Source organism: Acromyrmex echinatior, chromosome 1 (genome assembly GCF_024713525.1).
Source record: "Acromyrmex echinatior isolate Ae372 chromosome 1, ASM2471352v2, whole genome shotgun sequence".
NCBI lineage: Eukaryota > Metazoa > Arthropoda > Insecta > Hymenoptera > Formicidae > Acromyrmex > Acromyrmex echinatior.
The window spans coordinates 26,056,253-26,079,710 of record NC_141852.1 but is presented as its reverse complement, the minus strand read 5'-3'; the positions used below and the strand labels follow the sequence as shown (position 1 = coordinate 26,079,710).

Here is a 23,458-nt window from a genome sequence, read left to right as displayed (position 1 = left end):
TTCGCTCATCAGCAGAATGTATAAACATTATGTAAACAAATACATTCTTTCTTTATAAAGAAATGACTCACAGATATAATGGTATGATGGAACTTCCATGTGTAATTTTTAATTTATATATAAAATTATTTTAGTTGTAAATACATTTTTCATATTTAATATAAATTGGCAAATATATATATATTGCTATTAAAAGTTGTAATAAAAATCTTTTGCAATTCATGAATAATAATTGTAGGAAGAAATGTAATTTTGCGACAATATATATATATATTAGGTGTTGGAATTAATTCGTAGCGTTTTACAAGTGATGGGAAGTACTTTCATTAATGTATTTTTTAATGCTCATGTGAAATAAATAACATTCTTTCATTAAAAACGCTACGAATTAATTCCAACACCTAATATATATACATATTTACGACGTCATAATATCACATATATATATGTATATATGTATATATATATATATATATATATATATATATATATATACATATATGTGATATTATGACGTAAATATGCATTTATTTTAATTGTGAAATATTATATATATATATATGAAATATTATATATGTGAAGTACATATATAATTATAAATCATAATAAATGTAACAAAACTATATATTATAAATTATCAGCAATCGAACGTATATCAACAAATGTTAAAAATGTTGATACGAATTTAATATCTACAGTTCCTGAAGATGCGCTGCTTACCTCAGTAAATGAAACTTTGTTTTCATTCAACACAACAAATTTGCGTGATTATAAACTGTATAAAAGTAACTTTCATCATGTCTAAAACGACGTGATTATTAAAGAATTTAATAAATTAAACGGTATTTTATGCACTTCAATGTATTGGCTTCTTCCTGGACCGGAGAAAAGTATAGGTAATGTAAGCATATGTGTTAAAAAGAAAGAAAGTCATAACTGTTTCCACTAATGTGTAGATTAACTTAAATTTTGGTTACTATTTATCTTTTTCTAATTTTTAGAATTAGCAATGTATAAATATAATATATAAATATAATATATAATATATAATAATAATAATTACAATAAATATAAAATAGTGTTAAAACATTTCAGTTTTTAAATGAGAGAAATTAAACATTAATCGTCCATTTATTAGGTGTTGGAATTAATTCGTAGCGTTTTACAAGTGATGGGAAGTACTTTCATTAATGTATTTTTTAATGCTCATGTGAAATAAATAACATTCTTTCATTAAAAAACGCTACGAATTAATTCCAACACCTAATATATTTAAATATAATATTAAGTTGCATTTTTAGACAAACAGGATTTAATCTTTCTAATTCTAATCATGACAATCATAAATGTATGTATGCTGCGCACATAAATTTATTTCTACTTCAGATAAAATATTAAAATTTATTAATATAATAATAAAATAAGATATTGAAATATTTTTAATATAATATTAATTAAAACTGTGCAAAAGTCATGCTTATGTTATTTCAAAATTAAAATTTGTATGTAATATATTCAGAAAGAAAAAAAGTCCATTGATTCGATGTTTATCAATTTCCGCTTCATCACCTACATTACTGGCTAACACACATGTTTTTATCGTTGCATTCTGATATTGATATTATAGCGTTCCTTCTGGCAGATAAGGGATACGATGTATGGCTCGATAATGCACGTGGCAATTCATACTCTAATATTCATACATCTGATGAAATCAAGCCGAAAACTTATTGGAACTTCAGGTGAGAATTGTGTGTGTATGTGTGCGCAAGCATGTGCATGTAAAGTAGAAAGAAAAAGATAAAAATAAATATGACGTACGTGCAGCATGATTAAAAATGAAATTTAAATTAGCAAATAATGTAGAGAATTACAGTGTAGAAATATTAATATATCTTTAATCTAATTTATAAATAGCCAGATAAGAGAAACACAAGTTTAAACGTGCACATATGGGTGAACTTAATTCTGTCCATTTTTAACGAAAATAAGTTTTGTAAAGAGTAAATAAAATAAAATAATTTAAAAAATTTCGTATAAAATTTTTATAATATACATATAATATAATTTTCTAATAACATCAAGATTTAAACTTGATAACATTAGAATTAATCTAATAAATAATGATATACATATATATATCTAAAAAAATCTTTTTTTACTTTATTTATTAATATATGATTGAAGTAATAATAATTTTAATATGTCTAGAATAACGGATGCAAAACTATATATTATATAATACTTATCCTTTATTTTTTTAACTTGCACTTGTACTAATCACGATTTCGAGTATGATAATTTTATAACAATAAGATACAATTAATAAGTATAACATGTGTTCATAATCTATTACTTGATATTTTCATATTTAGACATAAATATATATATATATATATATATATATATATATATATATATAAAATAGGCAACAAATCAGAATAATTTAAAAATCTTTTTGTATGTCATAATTATCCTTTTCACTTTGTAACGGAATTGGGGAATTAATTTCTTCTTTGGTAATGATGAAGTTTACAATTTTCGATTATAATTTTAATGATTATAAAAATTAAAGAGAGAAGAGAGAAGAAGAGAGAGAGACTATGTAATAAAATCATATTTTTCACCTCAAATTCAAGATTTCGTAAAAAAATTAATTTAAAACTTGATTTAAAAAAATATTAAGACATTTTTGTTGCAATAAAAAAATTGTCACAAAAGTTTTCAACAAAGTTCAGTCATTATTCTGGATTTCACGAACAAATAAATAAGATAATAATTCGAGAGAAGAATCTTTGTCTTATTATTAAAATTCGTATTTATCTTGAAAAAGGCATTGTTTTAATGATCTATTACCTTTCGTAAAAAAAATTTAATAAATTATCTTCGAAAGACACATTAAACATATTACACAAAAATTAATATCTCCATCTTTACGAATAAAACTATACATTACATAAAAAGCGCATTATATATAAGCTGCATATATAAAAATATATCAATAAAAATTTATATAATAATAATTAAAATTTGACACAAGAATAATATTTTCGACTTTTAGTACTTTGCTTTTTTCAGCTAAACGCAGTAATTTATGTAAGTGCATGTTCCTATTGCATATTGCAGCTGACACGAAATTGGTGTATATGATCTTCCAGCAATAATAGATTATATTGTAAAGACCGCTGGCCACAAAAAAATATTCTATGTAGGACACAGCCAAGGTACCATCACCTTCTTTTTCATGGCGACAGAACGACCTAAGTATTAGAATTATATCAAGGAGATGCATGCTTTGTCCCCGATCATTTATTGCGGCAGAATGAAGAGTCCCTTGCAAGTGCTGTCGCAGTTTTCCGTCGGTTTTGATGTATGTAATTTTTGAATAAAAAAATTGATTTTAATCAAACTCAAATATTATCTGTATCTAACAATATGAATGCATGATTGCAATATTTCTGGAATTAATCAGCTTAATTATTTAATCGGCTTGCACAAATTCAATCCTAACCACGATTTCATAAAAGCAATTTAACAATTAATGTGCGTGGAAAAAGCATTTATCAAACCAATATGCTCTAATTTTATGTTTTTGCTGGATTCAACATTAAACAATTTGATACGGTACTAATACTGCTTTTAATGTTAATTATATTATTATACATAAGCATACTTTTATACATATATATATATATATTCCAAATTATATATATATTCCAAATATTTCATTATATATATATTCCAAAAAATGAATCAAAGAATCTGTATCAAATTTTGTGTGAAAAACAAAATTAAGTGCGCGGACGCATTCCGAATGTTGACCGTGGCATATGGTGAAGCTACCTTGGACCGAAGCAACGTTTATCGGTGGTACAAAATGTTCTCAGAGGGCCGAGAAGATGTGAACGACGAAGAACGTGCCGGACGCCCGAGCACGTCAACAACAGACGAAAACATTGATGAAGTGAAGAAAATACTATTGGCCAATCGTCGAATCACCGTTAGAGAAGTTGCTGAGGACCTAAACATATCGATTGGCTCATGCCATTCGATTTTTACCAATGATTTGGGCATGAGACGGGTCGCCGCGAAATTGGCTTTTGCACCATGATAACGCCCCTGCTCATACATCGTTGCTTGTGCGCGAATTTTTGGCCAAAAACAACACACTAATGATGCCGCAGCCACCGTATTCCCCAGATCTGGCCCCCTGTGACTTTTTCTTGTTCCCGAAACTGAAGAGGCCCATGAAAGGACGATGCTACGCTACGATTGAGAAGATAAAGACGGCATCGAAGGAGGAGCTGAACAAGATCACAAAAAATGATTTTTTGAAGTGCTTCGAGGATTGGAAAAAACGTTGGCACAAGTATATAATCTGATGGGGATTACTTTGAAGGGGACAAAATAGATATTCATGAATAAATAAATAATTTTTGAAAAAACAAAAATTCGCGATAGTTTTTGAACAGACCTCGTATATATATATATATATATATATATATATATATATATATATACATATATATATATATGTATAGGATGCTACCGCGATTTATCAGTAAGTCGGGTTGTCTATCTGTCTTTAGGTAGGGGCACGCTTTACTGGTAATGCAGAATAAGATTAGATCGCGAGAGAGAGAGAGAGCGAGAGGGGGGGGGGAGAGGGAGAGGGAGAGAGAGAGAGAAAGAGAGAGAGAGAGAGAGAGAGAGAGAGAGAGAGAGAGAGAGAGAGAGAGAGAGAGAGAGAGAGTTCAGTGGGGAATGAGACAAGAGAAATTGAATTTTATTCTGATATAGTGTAAATTCAATAATATTATATGAAAAAAATATGTATTTCCCTATTCAGAATTTACAATAGAAACTATTAGATGCGGATACAACTCTGAGAATCGAATCGTACTTTGTACGCCTTAACACGATAAATGTTTTGAGCACGATAAATTTACAGATAAAAAATGTTTACGTTCGAGTGAGTACAATTTTGTGTTCGCAATATATGTATTATACAATAGGAAATTATATACGTATTTAATATAATCAAGAATGTGCGATTACCAGCATGAAATTTACACGTTCTTGACAACATTGCTTGTGAGACACCAAACGTTCGTTTGTAACGTGAATGTATGACTAGCAACATATCTGCATTTATTAACTACTGTAAAACTATGATTTCTGTTTGTATTTCAAGGTAGATATTCTGTACGTTTCTTCAAGCAAAATCCTGTACATGCGAATAGAAACAACTAAGTGATTTTTTTTAGTAGTTTCTATCATATAATGCAGGGACAAATATCCATATTCACATTAAACAGATAGGTTATTTCTATACACTTCTGTTTAACATTTTAAGTAGAGTTAATACAAATAATGTCTGACTTAATCTAACATAAATGACATTTAATATATATTTAAAAATATATAATTATAAATTTTTGTAATTATAAAACAAATATTTATTATATAAACATTTTAAGACAAAAATATTTGTTTCATAATTATAAATATTTATAATTATATATTTTTAAATATTTATTAAATGTCATTTATGTTAGATTATCTAACATAAACGACATTTAAATATTTAACAAATATTAAGTCAGATATTTGCATTATTAAATACATATTTTATCTTATTATTGATTCTTACACTATAGTATAGTATTTAAAATTCAATTTTTCGTGTCTCATTCCCCGCCGGACTCTGTCTCTCTCTCTCTCTCTCTCTCTCTCTCTCTCTCTCTCTCTTGTCATCTAATCTTATTCTGCATTATCAGTAAAGCATATCCCTGTCTATTTGCTTGCCCATAGACAGGCAACTTGACTTACTGATGTGTAAGTTCATGTTGGATGTTGGAAGCATTCTATATAAATAGTTATAATTTATATTGTTATAATTTATATCTCTAGGCTCTTCTACCAATTATCTTAGAACAATTTCCTGATAGCGTATCCACGAAGCAATTAATTCACTATGGGCAACTCATCAATTCCGGTAAATTCCGGTTTATTCCTTATCATTTATTATAATAATAAATTTAAATATTGGTTCAATCAAAGTGTCATAAAAATTGCTGTACATTCCACGTAGCACAACAGTGATTTAAAAAAAAAACGCTAATTTTAAAAAAACATTTAGGCAGGTGCATGACTCGCAATTATTTAGCGTTTTAAAAAGTGCATATAATTAGCGCAAGATAAATGCAGTTTTAAATATTATAATATGTTTGCAGCACTTTTCACGTAGCACAACAGTGCCTGTAAAGCGTTCAGAAAGCGCTGTTGTAAAAGCACATGCAATCAACGCAGGATAAATGCAGTAATAAATGCATAATTATTTTTTGATCAATGTGGCTTGAAATCTGCTGAGTTATTCACACGCAATGAAAGTGTATAACTAACAGTAGTTTTGGGAGGTGCAATCGCAAGAGTGCTCCCAAATCGCTTTGCACGTGCTGTTGTGTTACGAAAAAGTGATGTATATTATAGATATAAAGATATCTAAATAGCATAATGTAAGTACTTTGAGCAATAAAATATTAAATACGCTAATATTTCATCGTTCAAACAATTTATATTATTTCTTAACACTTATTTCTTTCTTGTAATAACAATAGTAAATTTATCAACAGGAACGATGTCATCCAATAAATTTAAACAATTTGATTACGGAATATTAGGGGCAACACAAATGTATACGATTTACCCAATCCACCGAATTATTAATTGATATTCGGTTTGAGCAAGATCAAAATCCCAGTCTATTTAATTACAGTAAAAATGATTGATTAGCGAATGTCAAGGTTCGTATTTTTTTTTTTGAAAAAATTGTTTATTTGACAAAATTAATTTAGTTGCTTTATGTCTTTCATTGAAGAATGTATATATTTAAATCAAATATAATATGTTTGATTTAAACATCAAAAGAAAAATAAAAACAAACTAAATTAATTTAATCAAATGAACAATTGTTGTTTAGTGTTTAATTCATTCATTTCGAACATCTTTATATTGACATTATATTGACATTTGTCAAGAGAATTAAAATATATTTTCATTTTACGCTGGATTTAAATGTCAAAGTGATTATATCCCCGTTAATGCTCAATGACAAAATCAATTAAAAAATCAATAATCGTTCAACTTGGACCTCTATTCTTGAAAAGAAACGTAGATATACGAAACATTAGGGATATATTATTATACATTATATTAGGTGTACAAATAAGTTTCTGCCGTTTTTAATAAAAAATTAAGCATTTATTGTGAAAGAACGATACATAATGTTTTATTGATGTAAGTCAAAATGTAAGTGCAAGTTCTTTTTGCGTTTGGCACGAATCTTCATTCAATAATGCTTCCAATTCCGCGTCTTCGTACACTTTCGACCTTCCGCTACGTTCTTTGTCTTCGACGTCAAATTCACCGTTCTTAAATTTTTGAAACCATTCACGACAACTTCTCTCACTTAAGGCAGCCTCACCATATGCTTCTACAAGCAATCGATGAGCCTCAGATTTCTTCAAATTAAAGAAATAAATCAAAAGTTCCCGCAAATGACGCTTATTCGGCTCAAAACTCGGCATTTTCGCACAAAAAAAGATATATGATGCTGATACAAAATCGCTAGTATTTCAAGGTTATGTTGTTGACAGATGTCCAACCTTACGACATAATGTTTTACATCAGACAATTTTAACCATAGCTTGCTAGTGGCGCCGTCTTTTGTCAAACGGCGGAAACTTATTTGTACACCTAATAATATATTATATATAATATATATCTATTCTTTCAAATTCCTACGGTGATTAATCTATGAAATTTAATCTATGGAATTTATCTATGTCTTTTTTGTCAACAGAGTTATTTTATCTCAAGCTGAATTTATTCGATATATACCTGTTTAAGTTATCACTCTTTTATTAGTATTATATATTTCGCATTTTCATAAAATATTTTATCAATTTGAAATATTTTATCAATGTAAAATGTTTAAATTAACAAATATGTATCTTATATTGGATTGAGGAAAAAGTTTCTTCGTATTTTTTAATTCAAAATTGTATATACAATATCTTCGTCAAAAATAAATGAAATTTCAATTTAAAAAGAGAGTTTTAAAGCTTGAAATCTCTACTTTCGAAAAATTACTATATTTTTTCAGTTTCTGTGAGTTTGATAATTTTTACATCAAAAAAACTGCGAGCTGAAAAAGATGAAAATTTTTCTTTTCACTTTGAAGATCTCTCACGTGTCCAAAAAAAATTTACAAAAATTTTCGATTACCTATTGTAAAAGTTCGAAGCTTTTCCTACAAAATCATTTTTTAAAAATGTTCCTATGATTTTTTGTTACTGAGTTATTCGCGAATTAAGTAAAGGAGCATTCTAACTTTGATTGCTCGTAACTCCGATAAAAATCATTCCACCGCAATTTAAAAAACAGATTCTTAAAGCTAAAACTTTGCTCTAACGAATAATATAATTGTAACGAAAATTTTGCAACAAATGAAAAACTTTTGCGAAAAATTTTTTTTAAATACGAAGAAACTTTTTCCCCGACTTAATATTACGCATTCATTCCTATAAATTTTCGTACTCTCGTATTATAGTATCTCGTATTATAGTATTTATTTTTTACTCGCTTAGTATTTTTATTTATCACTTATTGTTATATTATCTTTACGTTATCTTACTCATATGATATATTTCAATAATAAAATAAGAATTTTTTAATTGATAAAAATTATCCATAAATAAATTATCTATAAATTTTGTAACATCAAAGATCAATCAATAAATTAGTAAAGTAAGAATTAAACTTATTATGCCAATAAAAAGTCAATGAGTGGTATTCATAATCCATTCTTGTTTTAAGACCGTTTTAAATAATCTTTATACGTCTATTTAATTGATTCATGACATCTTAAATATTTCAGATGATCTTAAATATAAAATCCGTGAATCCGCTCTATGAATATCTGTCAATGATTAAATCAAAATAAATGAAATTATACATATAAGAATCAATTAATGATATAAAGAGGAATAATCTTTGAGATGGAGAATTTGTGAAATCAATTTTCAAATCATGAATTGTAAGAGATTTTCTTATCGACCAACATTTTATCAGTAATGACTGATTACAATCAGTCTTTTGTTTCTTTCAAAGCGATAAAGATTTGCAACCGTGCTTGAAAAAGCGATTATCATTTTATAGATAAACAATCGATCCATTTGACAATTGATAAAATTCTTTCTTTTCGAATACCTTAATCACACAGCTTATTAATACACCAATCGTAAAATTAGAATCTGTCAAATCAGAAATTATAACAGATAGATTATTGATATGATAGAGTATTGATATGATCGCAACACTTCATGTCAGGTAGCATTTTCAGTAAATAAGTAGTATCGTTTATATATACGTTTCACATTCGGGAAGAAAATCGCGCATAGTATAATTCAAACCGATCGATTTTTGCATAACGATTTCATCAAGTAACAATAATGTCGCTACCGATCCTCCTCCTCTCGATTCTGGCATCCGCTAGAGCAACGTCGTACTTTTCAATGGATCAACTACCCAATGTCCTGCCAATAGACAAAATACCAGCGATCAAGGAATTCAACGATCCGCAATTTTTGGCAACCGTACATGCAGATACATCGCTTACCGCTGTAAGTACAGTTATCGAAATAGAAAGTAAATTAAAAAAAAAAAAGAATGTGCGCAGATATAAGTTCTATCGATTAAAAGTTGAAACGAGATAATTTTTTAAAAATGACTTTGTATTATTCAGAGATCACTAATACAATTACATATATTTAAAAAATCTATCAATTCAATAAAAAATAATATATTAATTCATTTGTATTTCTAAGATTTTCTCGTTAAATTATTTAAATTTCTGTATCAAACAATTCTATAATAATAATATAAATATTTATATGTACAGGGTTGGCCATATTCGACGGAAAGATGTTTTTTTTTTTTCAATCATGGGGAAAAAACACATTTTTTGCTGTTCATTTTAAAAATCATTTAATAGGGTTCAAGGAGATTTCCGTCGAATATGGCCAACCCTGTATATTATTATTTATAATATATTATTTATGACATAATAAATCTAATGAATGTAAATTATTTTTATTGTTTTAATGATAGCATGTTTTAAATGACGGCATTGCTTAATTTTTTTTATCAATCTTTTGATATCAATTAATCTATTGATATCAGAAAATTATTTATGAACAGCTAGATCTAGTGAAAAAGTACGGCTACAATGGAAAAATGCACGAGGTGATCACCTCTGATGGTTACATTTTGGAACTGCATCAGATAACAGGACGAACTAATTTCAATAACTCGCAAGTGCAAAAACCTGTGGCATTCGTGATGCACGGCCTTTTGTGCAGTTCGGCGTGTTTTATTATTTCCGGACCGGAGAAAGGTTTAGGTAATGAAATCGCATTTTTAATGAAGCATTTTTAATGAAGCAATTCCTAAACAGAAGTGTACTCGTCTAAAAGTTATAGCACACACAAAATTTGAGCAACAAGACAAGCAGTAAGCAAATTAACATTTTGGATTTATTGTTTACGTTATTGCGTTACGTACTCTTTTAGGGCTCTAAGCACAAAAATGACTGTAACTGAGTCGTAGAATATATAAATTGTAGTTGTAAATTGATCAAACATTATTCGTTGATCTATAATTATGATTTACGACCATTTTTGGTGCTGAAGCTCTATAGCGACCAATTTGACCAATTCATTTACGTCTTACTATTTCAAGTTTTCTTTGTACACATAGCCTTTTTTATATGTATCTTCAGATTTTGAAGAAAAATATATTGAACTATATTATTTTAAAATAAAATAAAATCATATAATTACCGATTAAAAATTGAAAAAATTTTATTTTCAATTTCATCCGCGTTCCAGCGTTTATATTCGCTTTAATAAAAATATTATTGTATATATTATCTGAAATTTTAGCTTTTGTTCTGGCGGATGCAGGATACGACGTGTGGCTCGGTAATGCACGTGGCAATGTATATTCACGCAAACATAAACTCCCGGCTATTCGAAAGGAACTTTACTGGGATTTCAGGTGAGGATATAATTATTTAATGTAATGTATTTAAAAAATTAAAAACTAGTAAAGGAAAAAAAACGCAAATGTGAGTAAGAAAAATAATTATGGCATTAGTAAGTTTGAAGATACGTGAACATAAGACAGCAGATTTGACTGACTTGACATAAGAATCAGTCACTGGGTCACTACTCTGTCCCGCGAGCCTAAAAATATCGTCACATACGACATAACTTGCATAATACCCGTTCTACAATAGAGTCGCAAGTCGTAAGCCGTAAGAAATTGGCCAATCACAGTTAAGTATAATAATCAACTATGATTGGTTAATTTCTTACAGCTTATCACTTATGATTCTATTGTAGAACAGGCTTAAACGTAACTTGCATCAGTCAATTAAATCAACTAGAACAACGTGTAGTATTTGATGCAATTTGATTGATTGATGCAACTTACGCCTTGCCGACTACATCTTGAGATATTAATCATTAAAGTTTATGACTATTCAGTTTAGGAAACCTGTCGGAATATCAAGTCCATATGAAACGCGAGCTTGAGTCATGAGCTACGTCAGATTTTTTAAATTAAATTTTACTGTGAATACATTTTCATATCAGGTCCATAATTGGATATCTTAAGGCCATGTCAAATTTTTTCAAGCAGTTAGGCATGACAAAGTAGTGGCAAAGTATCGTGGTGTTGAAAATATTTCTATCAGGACATTTTTAATCTTATCGAGAAACTTTGGCTTTGATCACAATCCTGCAAATTCGAGACATTATTTCGTATTAATTTTAACTAAAGATTTTTCGATGAGATAAAGATATATCGCATCAATAAAATATAGTATTTATTTGTAATGCTTTATTAAGCAGTTTCATTATTATGTATCAGTAAATATTATTATGTTTTATTTAAGATTATACAATATATTCGAATAAATAAATATAGGAAAAATTTTTTTATGAGCTTAAAGTCTAACGCTGCACGTTTTTTATTACGTGTTTTTGTCTCTTCCGAAGTTAGCTAATTTTTATTTTGTAATAGAAAAAATTGGGTAAGAAGCAGAAAGTAAACAATCGTAAGAAGCAGAAAATAAATAATCGTAAAAAACAAGAAATAGGAAGTAAAGAGCTTGTTTATATAATGGATATCTTCAAAATGTTTTATTCATTTATATTGTGCCATAAATTTGAAAGTTACATTAATATATTTATCTTTGAAATAAACTATAACTTTTTTAAGCGGTAAAACTGGATCTTAATGTTATGTATTAATGTATGTATGTATGTATGTATGTATGTGTATATATATATATATATATATATATATATATATATATATATATATATATATATATAGAGTAATGCCCTTTGGTAAGATCTTGACATAAATTCCGAATATTTTTACGAGAAATTAAAAAAAAAGTATCATTTTAGAAGATATATCAAATTATAAAATAAATTATTAGACTCGTTTCATCAATTTAAAATACTTTGAGAAATAAAATGTACGTACATAGGATAAAATCGAATTTAGTATTTTATAATATTTTTAGTTCTAAATTAAGTATGCTAGGTCGTTTAAAAAATATTATCAATTCAAATCAGATTTGCCTACTAAATATTAATCATTATATTTTAATGACGATTACACATAGAAGTATTTCTCTACAGTTAATTTTCCGATAACTTATTATAATTATCCGTTTTTGTTATGTACTGCGAATTGCTAGTTTTCAATGTAGCTAATACTCGAAAATTTGTCACTATTGTTATGTTCATGATTCGTTCGAATATCCCCAATCTTCTTTGACCATATCTGCCAGTTTCTCAGCAATCATAAAAATAGGTATATTTGTATGCGATGATATAATTTCAGGCATGATGGAACCATCTGCTACTCGTAATCTTTGAATACCAATCACCTGCGTGCATAAATTTCGTACATTATAGGTTGACGTGCGTGCGTGCATGCAATTTTTTCAGAAAATTAAAATTTTTGACTTTAAAGAGAGAGAAGTTTCATGTGTCTATATACATTATGTTAAAAGTCAAGAATTTTATTTATTTACATATTTCACTTACTTTTTCACATTACACTTATATATGCAATTTTGAAATAATATCATCTTAGTAATTAAATGCAAATAATGTTAGCAACATTAATTAATAGTAATTTAATTTACATCACTATATTAAATTGCTCTTTCAGCAAAATATTTTTGACAGTTTCCAAATCAGTACAAAACTATATAAAATTTCAAAATATTATTGAAAGCATAAGAAAAAATCATTAAATTTTGTCTGGAAATCAGGGAAAATTATGGAATTTTAGGATGAAAAATATATGACAACTCTGATATTTATTATACATTTGAAAAAAACAAGTACTTTCTATCTTTTAATAATACCTTTAATCTAGGGTCGACGACAGCAGTCGGATCTCCTTTCGATCCCATCTTGCAAGTGCCAGTATGATGATAGCTAGTAAAAGATGTCGTCCTCATCACGCATTCCCAATAATCATAAGAATCATACTCGTAGTTTTGACATCCAGGAAAAGTATCGTTTAATAATTGTGAATTAAACCGTTTCATTGCTTTCGTTCGACCGACACTTAATGCAACTTTAATACCGTCAATCATTGTCTTGACATCTTCCGGATTGTCGAAATAATTTGGCACGATCTCAGGTTTAACGTTAATGTCGTTGGCCAATAATCTTATCCGTCCACGACTTTTTGGTTTCAATAGTATCGGTAATACAGTCCAGCGATAAGTGTTGCTATATTTGTTCCATATTTGACGCATTCGATTATTCAAACCCATTATAATCGATAGAATCAAATCTTCTTTAATTCCACCACCAACAAACATCAGTTCAATGTTCGGTAAACCATGAAATTTCGTTGAATACTTGGTGTTAATGAAAGCGAGGGCTTCGCACCCTGAGGTTGTTATTGGTCCCGATTGCTTCATAAAAAAGTCTTTCATATATGGATGAATGGGATTTAACACATCAACCAGTTGAAGACTTATTGGGTCATCTACTGCCCATGTTAGCCCACCAAAAGCTACGTGATCCATCAGATTTTCACCAACCGGCAAATCCCGGACGATGTTTATGCCGAGCTTACTAAGATGTTTGGCCGGTCCGATACCAGACAACATCAGTAATTGTGGTGATCCGATGGCACCCGCGCATAAAATTACCTCTTTGCTCGCAAATACGTTAATATTTCGACGATGTTTAATAAATTCCACACCAATCGCCCGATTTGTATGATGATCAATCAATATTTTTTTCACCTTGCTTTCGCGTGTCACATGAAGATTCCGGCGATTTCTTGCTGGGTGTAGATAGGCTCTGTTGCTGCTCATGCGGGTGCCATTTATCATTGTGGACTGCACATACGAAAATCCTATCATATTCTTTCCGTTATAATCCAACAGCGGGTATCCCAGCTCTTTGCCAGCATCTAAGAAAGCCTTTGCCAATAGCGTATGGAATAATGGATAAGAGATATGTAACGGTCCCTTAGTTCCGTGATAAATAGTGTCTGATTGCAGCTCTGGAATATCGATTGTCTCCAGCTTTTTAAAGTATTTGAGAATATCCTTGTAAGCCCAACCCTCGTTCCCCATCTTAGCCCATCGATCGTAATCCTCGGCACCTCCTCTGGTTGCGATCATGTAGTTTAACACGCTGCTACCGCCCATTACTTTGCCTCTAGGCCAGTTACATCTGTTGCCTTCCATACCAAGACAATATTTGTTGGACGATTTGGTCTGATACTTCCAATTGATATCGTTGCTTAGCTGCAACAAGTGAACGAGAAGCGGGATATCCATAAAAAAATTCTCTTTAGATCCAGCTTCGATCAATAACACTTCAATTTGATGAATCTCACTTAATCTCGCAGCTATCGTGGCACCGGCCGTTCCGGCGCCTATTACCACGAAATCGTACACTGCTCCAAATTGCGGAACTATATCTGGTACTTCTTGGTTCATATAATGTTGACTTTGTTGTAGAAAGTTTAGAGTTCCGATACCAAAATCAAATATATTCGTCAATTCGCATCCGCTCACATTATCGCCGTAAAGATTGTGGTATCGTTTCATTGTCGGTTGTTGGCTCGATTGTAATGAAACAAATACGGCGACGACAGTAAGAAAATGGAAGAGCCTTGGCATTTTACCTGGCATATTCCAATTGACTATTGGCTATTGGACGTGTGTCTCGAATAAAGCACGATAATAAAAAACTACACTTGGAAGTTCGTCTGGTATATATACAGATCTATGTTAAAATCCAGTTTAACGAGTGTTATTGTATGTAAACATCTATATTATCCAACCAACACATCAAATAAAAAAAATTATGCATAATTATACAAATGATGTCATAATGAGAAAAAAGGTATATTTCATCTCAATCAATTCTCATCAATTAATTTTAGGATAGCAAGAAAAAAATAACATTTATCCTTGAGGAGATTTTTTATTAAAGTCCATTAATTCCTCCCGTAAGAATTAATTGACAGATGAGATATATCTTAAATCTTGAGAGAAATAGAAAGATATATCTGTTATTTATAGATCTTATCTATCTTGACATGATATTTTTATTCGCAATATGAAAATGTCATGGATTCGTATTTTTATATTTGTATTGACCACGAAGGCCATGAATGATGAAAATAACTTTATTGAGATTGCAATAGATCACAATAGCCACGAATAAATTATAATATTATTGAATCCCAAAGAAGAAGAGAATACCAAAAGGCCACAGTGATTTTCATCTATAAAAATAATCTGATAAAGTTATCTTAGATAGTTTCTTTCTAAATTGTTTAAAATCAGATTAGATGAATATCGTAATCTTATCAAAAAGAACACGAAACAAAAGTCCGTAATTCCTGAACATAGATTGAAGTATAATTATGATTTTGACTGAAATCGTACAAAGATTTTAGACAGAGAAAAGAATTAGAATAAATTTTTTTAACAAACAAAAACATGGATTAAATGTGTAGGAGGACACAGAATTTTTAGATCCATTATACCAAGATCTATTCAAAAAGATTTGACATTTCCATGTTTTACTTTTCTAATTTATTGTATAAAATACATATATATGTTGTATGTTTTATTACCATATTATACGGCGTTCCATGCTAAGCCAGCCATTTTGTGAAATTTTATGGATTTCGTGTTCATATTGCTTGAGCTTGAACAGTTTGATGAATAAAGACTCTATGTCGAATAATAGACCTATAGGCTAACTAATTGCCGAACTGTAGGATAACTTTCTCGTCGCAACGCTCTTTTCGCTTGTCGTTAGTGAAAGGCAAGTTTGAAAATGAAATATTGAAATGAAAATACATTTTATTATAGAAAATTGAACGCTCTTTCACATGAAAATACTCTTTTTTTTTTCAATCAGATTAGTTTTTGACGATTTCTATTTTTAAATTTTTCGTTTTTAAATTTTTTTCAAAATGGCTACGACTAAAAGGTCAATCTCAATTTTCTTTTAATGTAGCTCAAAATGTAACCCCAGGTCTCTATTTTATGTTACTCTAAAAGGATATAATGAGACACGCATTTGTTTGGGAGTAAGAACTCAGAAAGTGAGGCAATGTCATTCCGTCATCCTGCCGGCGCGTTATCACTCTCAGTCATCCGGTATGGGTCGCTGTTTGACCCTGATGACATTGCTGTACATGCACATGAGTTTAAAAACAAACAATTGCTCTCTGATGAGTTTAACAGAGTTGAGATTGTCTTTAAGGAATATCTTAATGCCCGCATTACAAATGTCTTTTTAATTTTTTTATAATATTTTTTAGTTTTTATTTTTTCTATTATTTTTATTAATTTTATTTTTTTTTTATATTTTTATTATTTTTTGTCGTTTTTATTTTTTATTTTTTATTTCTATTTCCTGAAATATTTTCATATTTTATCATTTATTTTCGGGGGAAAGTAATTTGAGTAGTGACATTAAAGTATTTCTTAATCGATAGTTTTTTTCTCCAGAAAGCGGAATAAAACAGTGTTACTTTTGTGTTGATGGCACTGTTTTAAACGTGGAAAATCTGGCTGCCCCAGCTTTTGTTTAGCAGCTTCGTGTTTGATTCGTCTTTGAATATAAAAAAAGCAGTCAGATTTTCTGCGGCTAAAACAGTGCCATCAACACAAAAGTACCATGTTGTTTTATTCCGCTTTCTAGAGAAAAAAAACTATCGATTAAGTAATATTCTAATGCCACTGTTTAAATTACTTTCCCTCGAAAATGAATGATAAAACATGAAAATATATCAGGAAATGGAAATACAAAATAAAAAATAAAAACGACAAAACATTACAAAAAAATATAAAAATAACAAAAAACTAATAAAAATAACAGAAAAGAATAAAAACTAAAAAATAAAAAAATTCAAAAGACAATTGTAATGCAGACATTAAGTTATTCCCTAAAGACAGTCTCAACCCTGTTAAACGCACAGAGCAATTGTTTTTAAACTCATGTATATACTATATACAGAAATGTCATCAGGACCTCTCACATATTCTCTAAACATCTCGGTGCTAACATGTCTTATTTCACAAATCATCATTAATATTATTACGTAAGTTTTTTGTTTACTTGATTTGAGTTATGGTTTAATGACTTAATCGAAATCTTTATTAAATTACAGATAATCTGAAATGTAAGATTTGAGTATTTTGTTAGATAGGACAGACAGCACTATTATATTTTATGAATATATGTTAACACAAAATTCCATTTGCTTCGCATCACATTTTTTATATTAAATTTATACGTCACTGATTTTATTTTTCGATTAGATCACTGAGGAAGACTTACTCGAAAGGGTTGAAATGTTTGTTAATTTTTCTCAAGAATGAAATATACGAATTTATACACATCTAACTTGTATTAGCTCGCGTATTGGCTGATTTATCCTTGGACATTCTAATAACTAAATAATCATACGAGATTTGATATGTAAGAAATGATACACATCAAAAAAGATGCAAAATAATAAAAATATTCGTTTGACGGATATCGCTTCAGGATAAAATTAATCTGCACATATAATCTTAGCGGAAAAAAGCTCGTATCTCTTAATTATTTTATTCCTTCCATTATCTGATTATAACAGATAATACATTTAATATAATAATTAAATAATATTAAAATTAATATTAAATTGTAGAAATAAAAGCAGCATACAATGTATAAAAAATTCATCTCAGAAGTTTACTTTCTGATAAAAATATATCTACAACGGAATGCCGATAAAAAATTTTTTATGCATAAATACATATTGGGTGGTTGCATATGAAACTGCCCATTTTTTAACGAAAGAAAAGACAGTGATAGCAAATCGACAAATTGGTTTATTCAATTATTGTCCATCAGAAGAGAACCTTGACCCATTTTTCAGCCAACAGTCGGATTCCACAAAGGAAAAATTCAGGTTTTTTGGAGGCAATCCAGTCATCTAGCCATTTTTTGGCCTGGCATTGTGCTGCAAAATGAACTTGTCATGGCGATTCTCCCATTCTCTTTTCGTGCAGAGCTCGCTTCAAACGGATCAGTCGATAACGATCCCCAGTGATGGTTTCCGATGATTTCGTCCAATAATGCATCCAATTCCGTGTTCTCAAATTTTTTGGATGATTTTCCGCTGTCCTTGTTGTCCATAGAGAAATCATCATCTTGGAACGCTCAAAACCACTCTTTGCACGTTGTACTTGATGGAGTATGTTCGGCATATACTTCCTCTAGCAAACGATGCGTTTCTGCGGGCGATTTCTTTGCCAGGAAATAATACAGTATAACTTCCCGCAAATGTGATTTATTAGGAACAAAACTTGCCATTGTAAACACAATCAAAATAGATGATGTTAGTAACACAAATGTCACCTATGGCGTTTTGGCGACTCTATAGACCTGTCATCATGTGTATTGCCAACTTTCAATTCGAAGAAATAGTGTACTTAACGCAATCTATTGCCAATGGGCGGTTTTATATGCAACCACCCAAATATATATAAATAATTATAAATATATATATATATATAAACATACATAAATATTCATAAACATACAATAATTTTATATATCCATATATCCTTATTTCTTTTGTAAAATTACTTTTTAGTATAATAGAGAAATAATAATAGTAATGTGAAAATATTAAAAATAATTATAATGGTAATTCTCATATTATTTATTTTAGAAAAAAACAAGTTTGGAAAAATGTAAAAAAAAATCATCAATTATGCATAATTATACATAAGTATTTTTTTTACATTTTTTCAAACTTGATTTTTTTAACGAATGCAAAAATTATCCCTTTAATTATTTTTTATGTTTTCACATTACTATTGTTATTTCTATTACAAAAAGTAATTTTAGAAAAGAGAAAGGATGTATGAATATGTATGGATATATTTCATATATGATTACACATATTTATGAATTTATGTATGTTTATACATATTCATACGTATGAATTAATTATCATATTAATGTATGAAAAATTTTTTACCGAAATATTTTTACAGATACAATAAAAGTTGTGATAAAATACACAATATCTCTTTTTATCGGTCAAATCATTGATAACGTCATGCGACATTTAATGTTATTTTTGTAGGTTTGATACTTATTGAAAATTTATTGGTCAAATATATCATACATTTGCAGTCTAATATTTAAAATATTTGTCAGACTGCAACAATATGCATATATTACACATAGAATTTTAAATGAGAATTTTTATTTGAATATCTTCAGAACGATAATTAATAGCTATATTAAAATATAGAATTTCAGATGAACCATTTTTTTCGGTCATTTCCTTATCAAAAGTGGACGTTCCGTTTAAATCAATAGCAATAATTAAATGGCGATTAAGCGACGCAAGAACAAATTTACATTTTAAATCTAAATGCGTTTTAACATCACACTCATATTTTGAGAATTAACAGTGGCGTGCATCAAATTTAAAATCTGGTCGTAGGATCTTAAAATAGAGATTTCAAGCTTTAATTAAAAAAAAAAAACCGCGTTATCTTATGATAATTTTTCGCAAAGTTATCGTTAGTCAAAATTGGCCAATTTTGCCCACAATTTTTCTATGCCATAATTTTTTTGAGCAGTGTATTTAATTTTTTCCTGTATCTCTATTTGTTTATCTAATATAAAATGATGTTACCTCTATCCCAGACCGAGAATTAATAAATAATTCATAGAAATTATAAAAATACCTTTCTTATAGCTGGCATGAGATTGGCGTGTATGATCTTCCAGCCATGATAGATTATATCGTGAAGATCACTGGTCGCGAAAAAATATTCTATCTGGGGCATAGCCAGGGTACCACTTCTTTCTTCGTCATGTCGACGGAATTGCCAGAGTATCAGCACAAAATCCAGGCTATGTTCGCGTTGGCACCAATCGCTTATTGCAGCAGATTAAAAAATCCCATTTTTCAATTCCTGGCAAGATTCTCCGATCCATTAGACGTATGTAATTTTAAATTCGATAATAAAATAGTAATCAATTTTTTACCTTTTTTTTTTAATGAAGTAAACATCTCGTTGCAGAAACTGTTAAAATTAATCGGTATATACGAATTCGCACCTACTGCGGAAATCATGAAACAGTTCCAGAAAATGATATGCGCGGAAGATGCTCTCACGCAACCCTTGTGCACTAATTTGCTCTTCTTAATCTCTGGATTCGACAAAGATCAGTTTAATACTGTACGACATCATCATTAACATACCTTTAATTATTTTGTGAAATTTAAAATAAGAATTATCACATAGTAAACTCATTTGTTACAACCCATTTGCACAGAATTTGCAGCAATATCGCTGCAACTTTTGTGCAACTTGTACTATAAGGGAGCACTCTATTATTAGTGCATAATGATAATTTTTTTTAGAATTAATCACGAATTTTATAATCATAGAATTTATTTGAATTATATATAATAATGTCAGTTTATTATTAATTCGAGATTGTTTGTTCATACTGCTGTCATCTTGTAGACTCTTCTACCATTAATCGTGGAACATGCTCCGGCTGGTGCAGCCACGAAACAAATAATACATTATTTACAGCTTATTAAAAGTGGTAAGCATCTATTCCACTATAATACTCTGTATTATACTCGCATAAATAAAGATAGTGAAATATATATCGTAAATGCACTTCGTTATACTACTTCATTAATATTTCTTTAAATTTTATAAAATTATATACAATACATAAAATAATTATACAATTATACGTATATAAAATTTTTTATAAATCACGAATATATTTTCAGGATCCATTATTACATCGGGGAAATTTAGACAGTACGACTACTCACTCATCACTAATTTAATCAAATATGGTACGTTCCATCCTCCGAAATATGACTTGAGAAAAATCAAAGTGCCAGTTTCATTGCATTATGGCGCCAACGATTGGTTAGCACATGTCGATGTTCGTATTTTTTTAATACATAATACTACAATAGTTTATTCAATTTTAAATATCTTCAAAATATGCAAGAATATTCATTTTTTCATGTAAAATAAACTTTCCGATATATTTTGGTTAGAACAAGTATCTTGAAAATACTGGAGATCCTAAAATTAAATAAACTACTATGTAGTTTCAATTATATAGAAAAAATTATTATGTGTTTACATCATATCTTTATCATTTGCAGGATGTTGACCAATTAGAGAAAGAACTTGGCAATCCATTTGGAAAATTCCTTGTTCCATATAAAAAGTTTAATCATTTGGATTTCATATGGGCTAAGGATGTTAAAGAACTTTTGTATAACAAGATATTAAATCTGATGAAACATTTCGAACATTAAACTAAAGTTCAATAAATTTTTTGCAGAGGCGCCTGAGTCACCGCCATATTGAATCGTGACGTCAGAAGCGAGAAATAACATGTTAATTTTTATTACTTGCCATTTATAAATAAAGACAATTTGGATAAAACAAAATGATTGTTTTAAAACATTTGTCAAAATGAACGAAAACTATGCTTATTCCCCTTAATAATCAGTAAATAATCGTAAAAAGTGATGAAAAGCACATAGAAATGCTTTTATTCAATGCGCATGCGTAGCTTATTTTCACTTACACGTGCCTTTACCACTTTTTACTGACTATCAGGCAGGAGAAGCACAATTTTCATCCATTTTTACAAATGTTTTAAAGCAATCTCATCATTTTGTTTTATTCAAATTGTCTTTATTTATAAATGGCATGTAATAAGAATTAACGTATCATTTCTTGCTTCTGACGTTATGATTCAATATGGCTGTGGTGACTACTCAGGAGCCTTAAATCAATTCCGTTTATCAGAAAAATTTATTATAAGGCTAATGCTTGCGTGACAATATAGTTATCGAATTGAATTATCAATCCATTAGAGAGAATTTTATTTAATCACGAATTTCTATTATCCTCGATATTACTTATGTGTTCATAAAATAAGAAAGTCGTGATGTTTAAGAATTAATGATATCAATTTTTTTCACTTGCATATATAAAAATTTTATAATTAATAACTTAATTAACATTGTAATTAATTTCGAATTTAGATTCAACTATTGACAAGATAATTATAAATAAATATCTAATATTTATCAAGATATTATCTTTTATTTTAATTTCTAATTATCAAAGGCAATATACTATAACATAAAATATCTTTTGGGAGAAATTACTTGTAATAGCAAAAAAAAAATTAATTGTAATAGCACTTGTTTTAACTTATAAATAACTTTAAAAAAAGACTTGAAAGATACGTGTAAGATATGTATTAAGGTTAGTATAATAAAATTATAACGTATATACAGCTAGTTTTTCTTCAGATGTATTAGATTCTGTAATGTTAAACTAATGTAATGTAACAATAAACTGATTATTAATAAATCAATGATATTATCGATCTTATCATAAATACAATAAAGAAACTGAAAAAAATTTATTTTTAGGGAACTCTGAAAGAAAGTAAGTACAGGTATGGTTTTTACACACGTATATACAATATATATATATATATATATATATATATATATATATATATATATATATATATATATGGACGTTGCAGAAGCACAAGTATTTATAGTCATTAGGGACGGAAATGAGATACACGAGTCTAACGAAGTTATGCAAATTATGCAAAGCACAACAGGTAGTCCTCTAGTCAGCCATTCCACATTGTGAGTCACAAGGTTGAATTTTATCGAGAACACATTATTGATGTTCCTGGCATCGCGTGCGTAGGCTGCAAACGTGTGT

The 23,458-nt window shown here is 29.0% G+C and overlaps 2 protein-coding genes and 1 pseudogene across 4 annotated transcripts; 2 read left to right on the top strand and 1 right to left on the bottom strand.

The window, feature by feature from the left end:
- Positions 1 to 62: 62 nt before the first annotated feature.
- LOC105144214 (lipase 3-like) lies at positions 63 to 7,885 on the top strand (annotated as a pseudogene).
- LOC105144126 (lipase 3-like) lies at positions 6,069 to 23,086 on the top strand. Of its 2 annotated transcripts, XM_011052826.2 has the most exons (8): positions 6,071 to 9,686; positions 10,264 to 10,465; positions 11,007 to 11,121; positions 20,410 to 20,656; positions 20,738 to 20,896; positions 21,188 to 21,272; positions 21,469 to 21,629; positions 21,859 to 23,086. In XM_011052826.2, exons 1-8 carry the CDS (start codon positions 9,516 to 9,518, stop codon positions 22,012 to 22,014), a joined length of 1,296 nt encoding a protein of 431 aa, XP_011051128.1. In that variant the 5' UTR covers positions 6,071 to 9,515; the 3' UTR covers positions 22,015 to 23,086. The 2 variants fall into 2 exon arrangements, with proteins under 2 accessions (XP_087269349.1, XP_011051128.1); XM_087413223.1 differs by having other exon boundaries at positions 6,069 to 9,686; positions 20,410 to 20,896.
- On the bottom strand, positions 12,537 to 21,192 carry LOC105144125 (glucose dehydrogenase [FAD, quinone]). Of its 2 annotated transcripts, XM_087413133.1 has the most exons (3): positions 21,073 to 21,192; positions 13,517 to 15,222; positions 12,537 to 13,030 (listed from the first exon to the last, which is right to left on the bottom strand). In XM_087413133.1, exons 1-3 carry the CDS (start codon positions 21,167 to 21,169, stop codon positions 12,884 to 12,886), a joined length of 1,950 nt encoding a protein of 649 aa, XP_087269259.1. In that variant the 5' UTR covers positions 21,170 to 21,192; the 3' UTR covers positions 12,537 to 12,883. The 2 variants fall into 2 exon arrangements, with proteins under 2 accessions (XP_087269259.1, XP_011051126.2); XM_011052824.2 differs by lacking the exon at positions 21,073 to 21,192 and having other exon boundaries at positions 13,517 to 20,444.
- Positions 23,087 to 23,458: the final 372 nt, after the last annotated feature.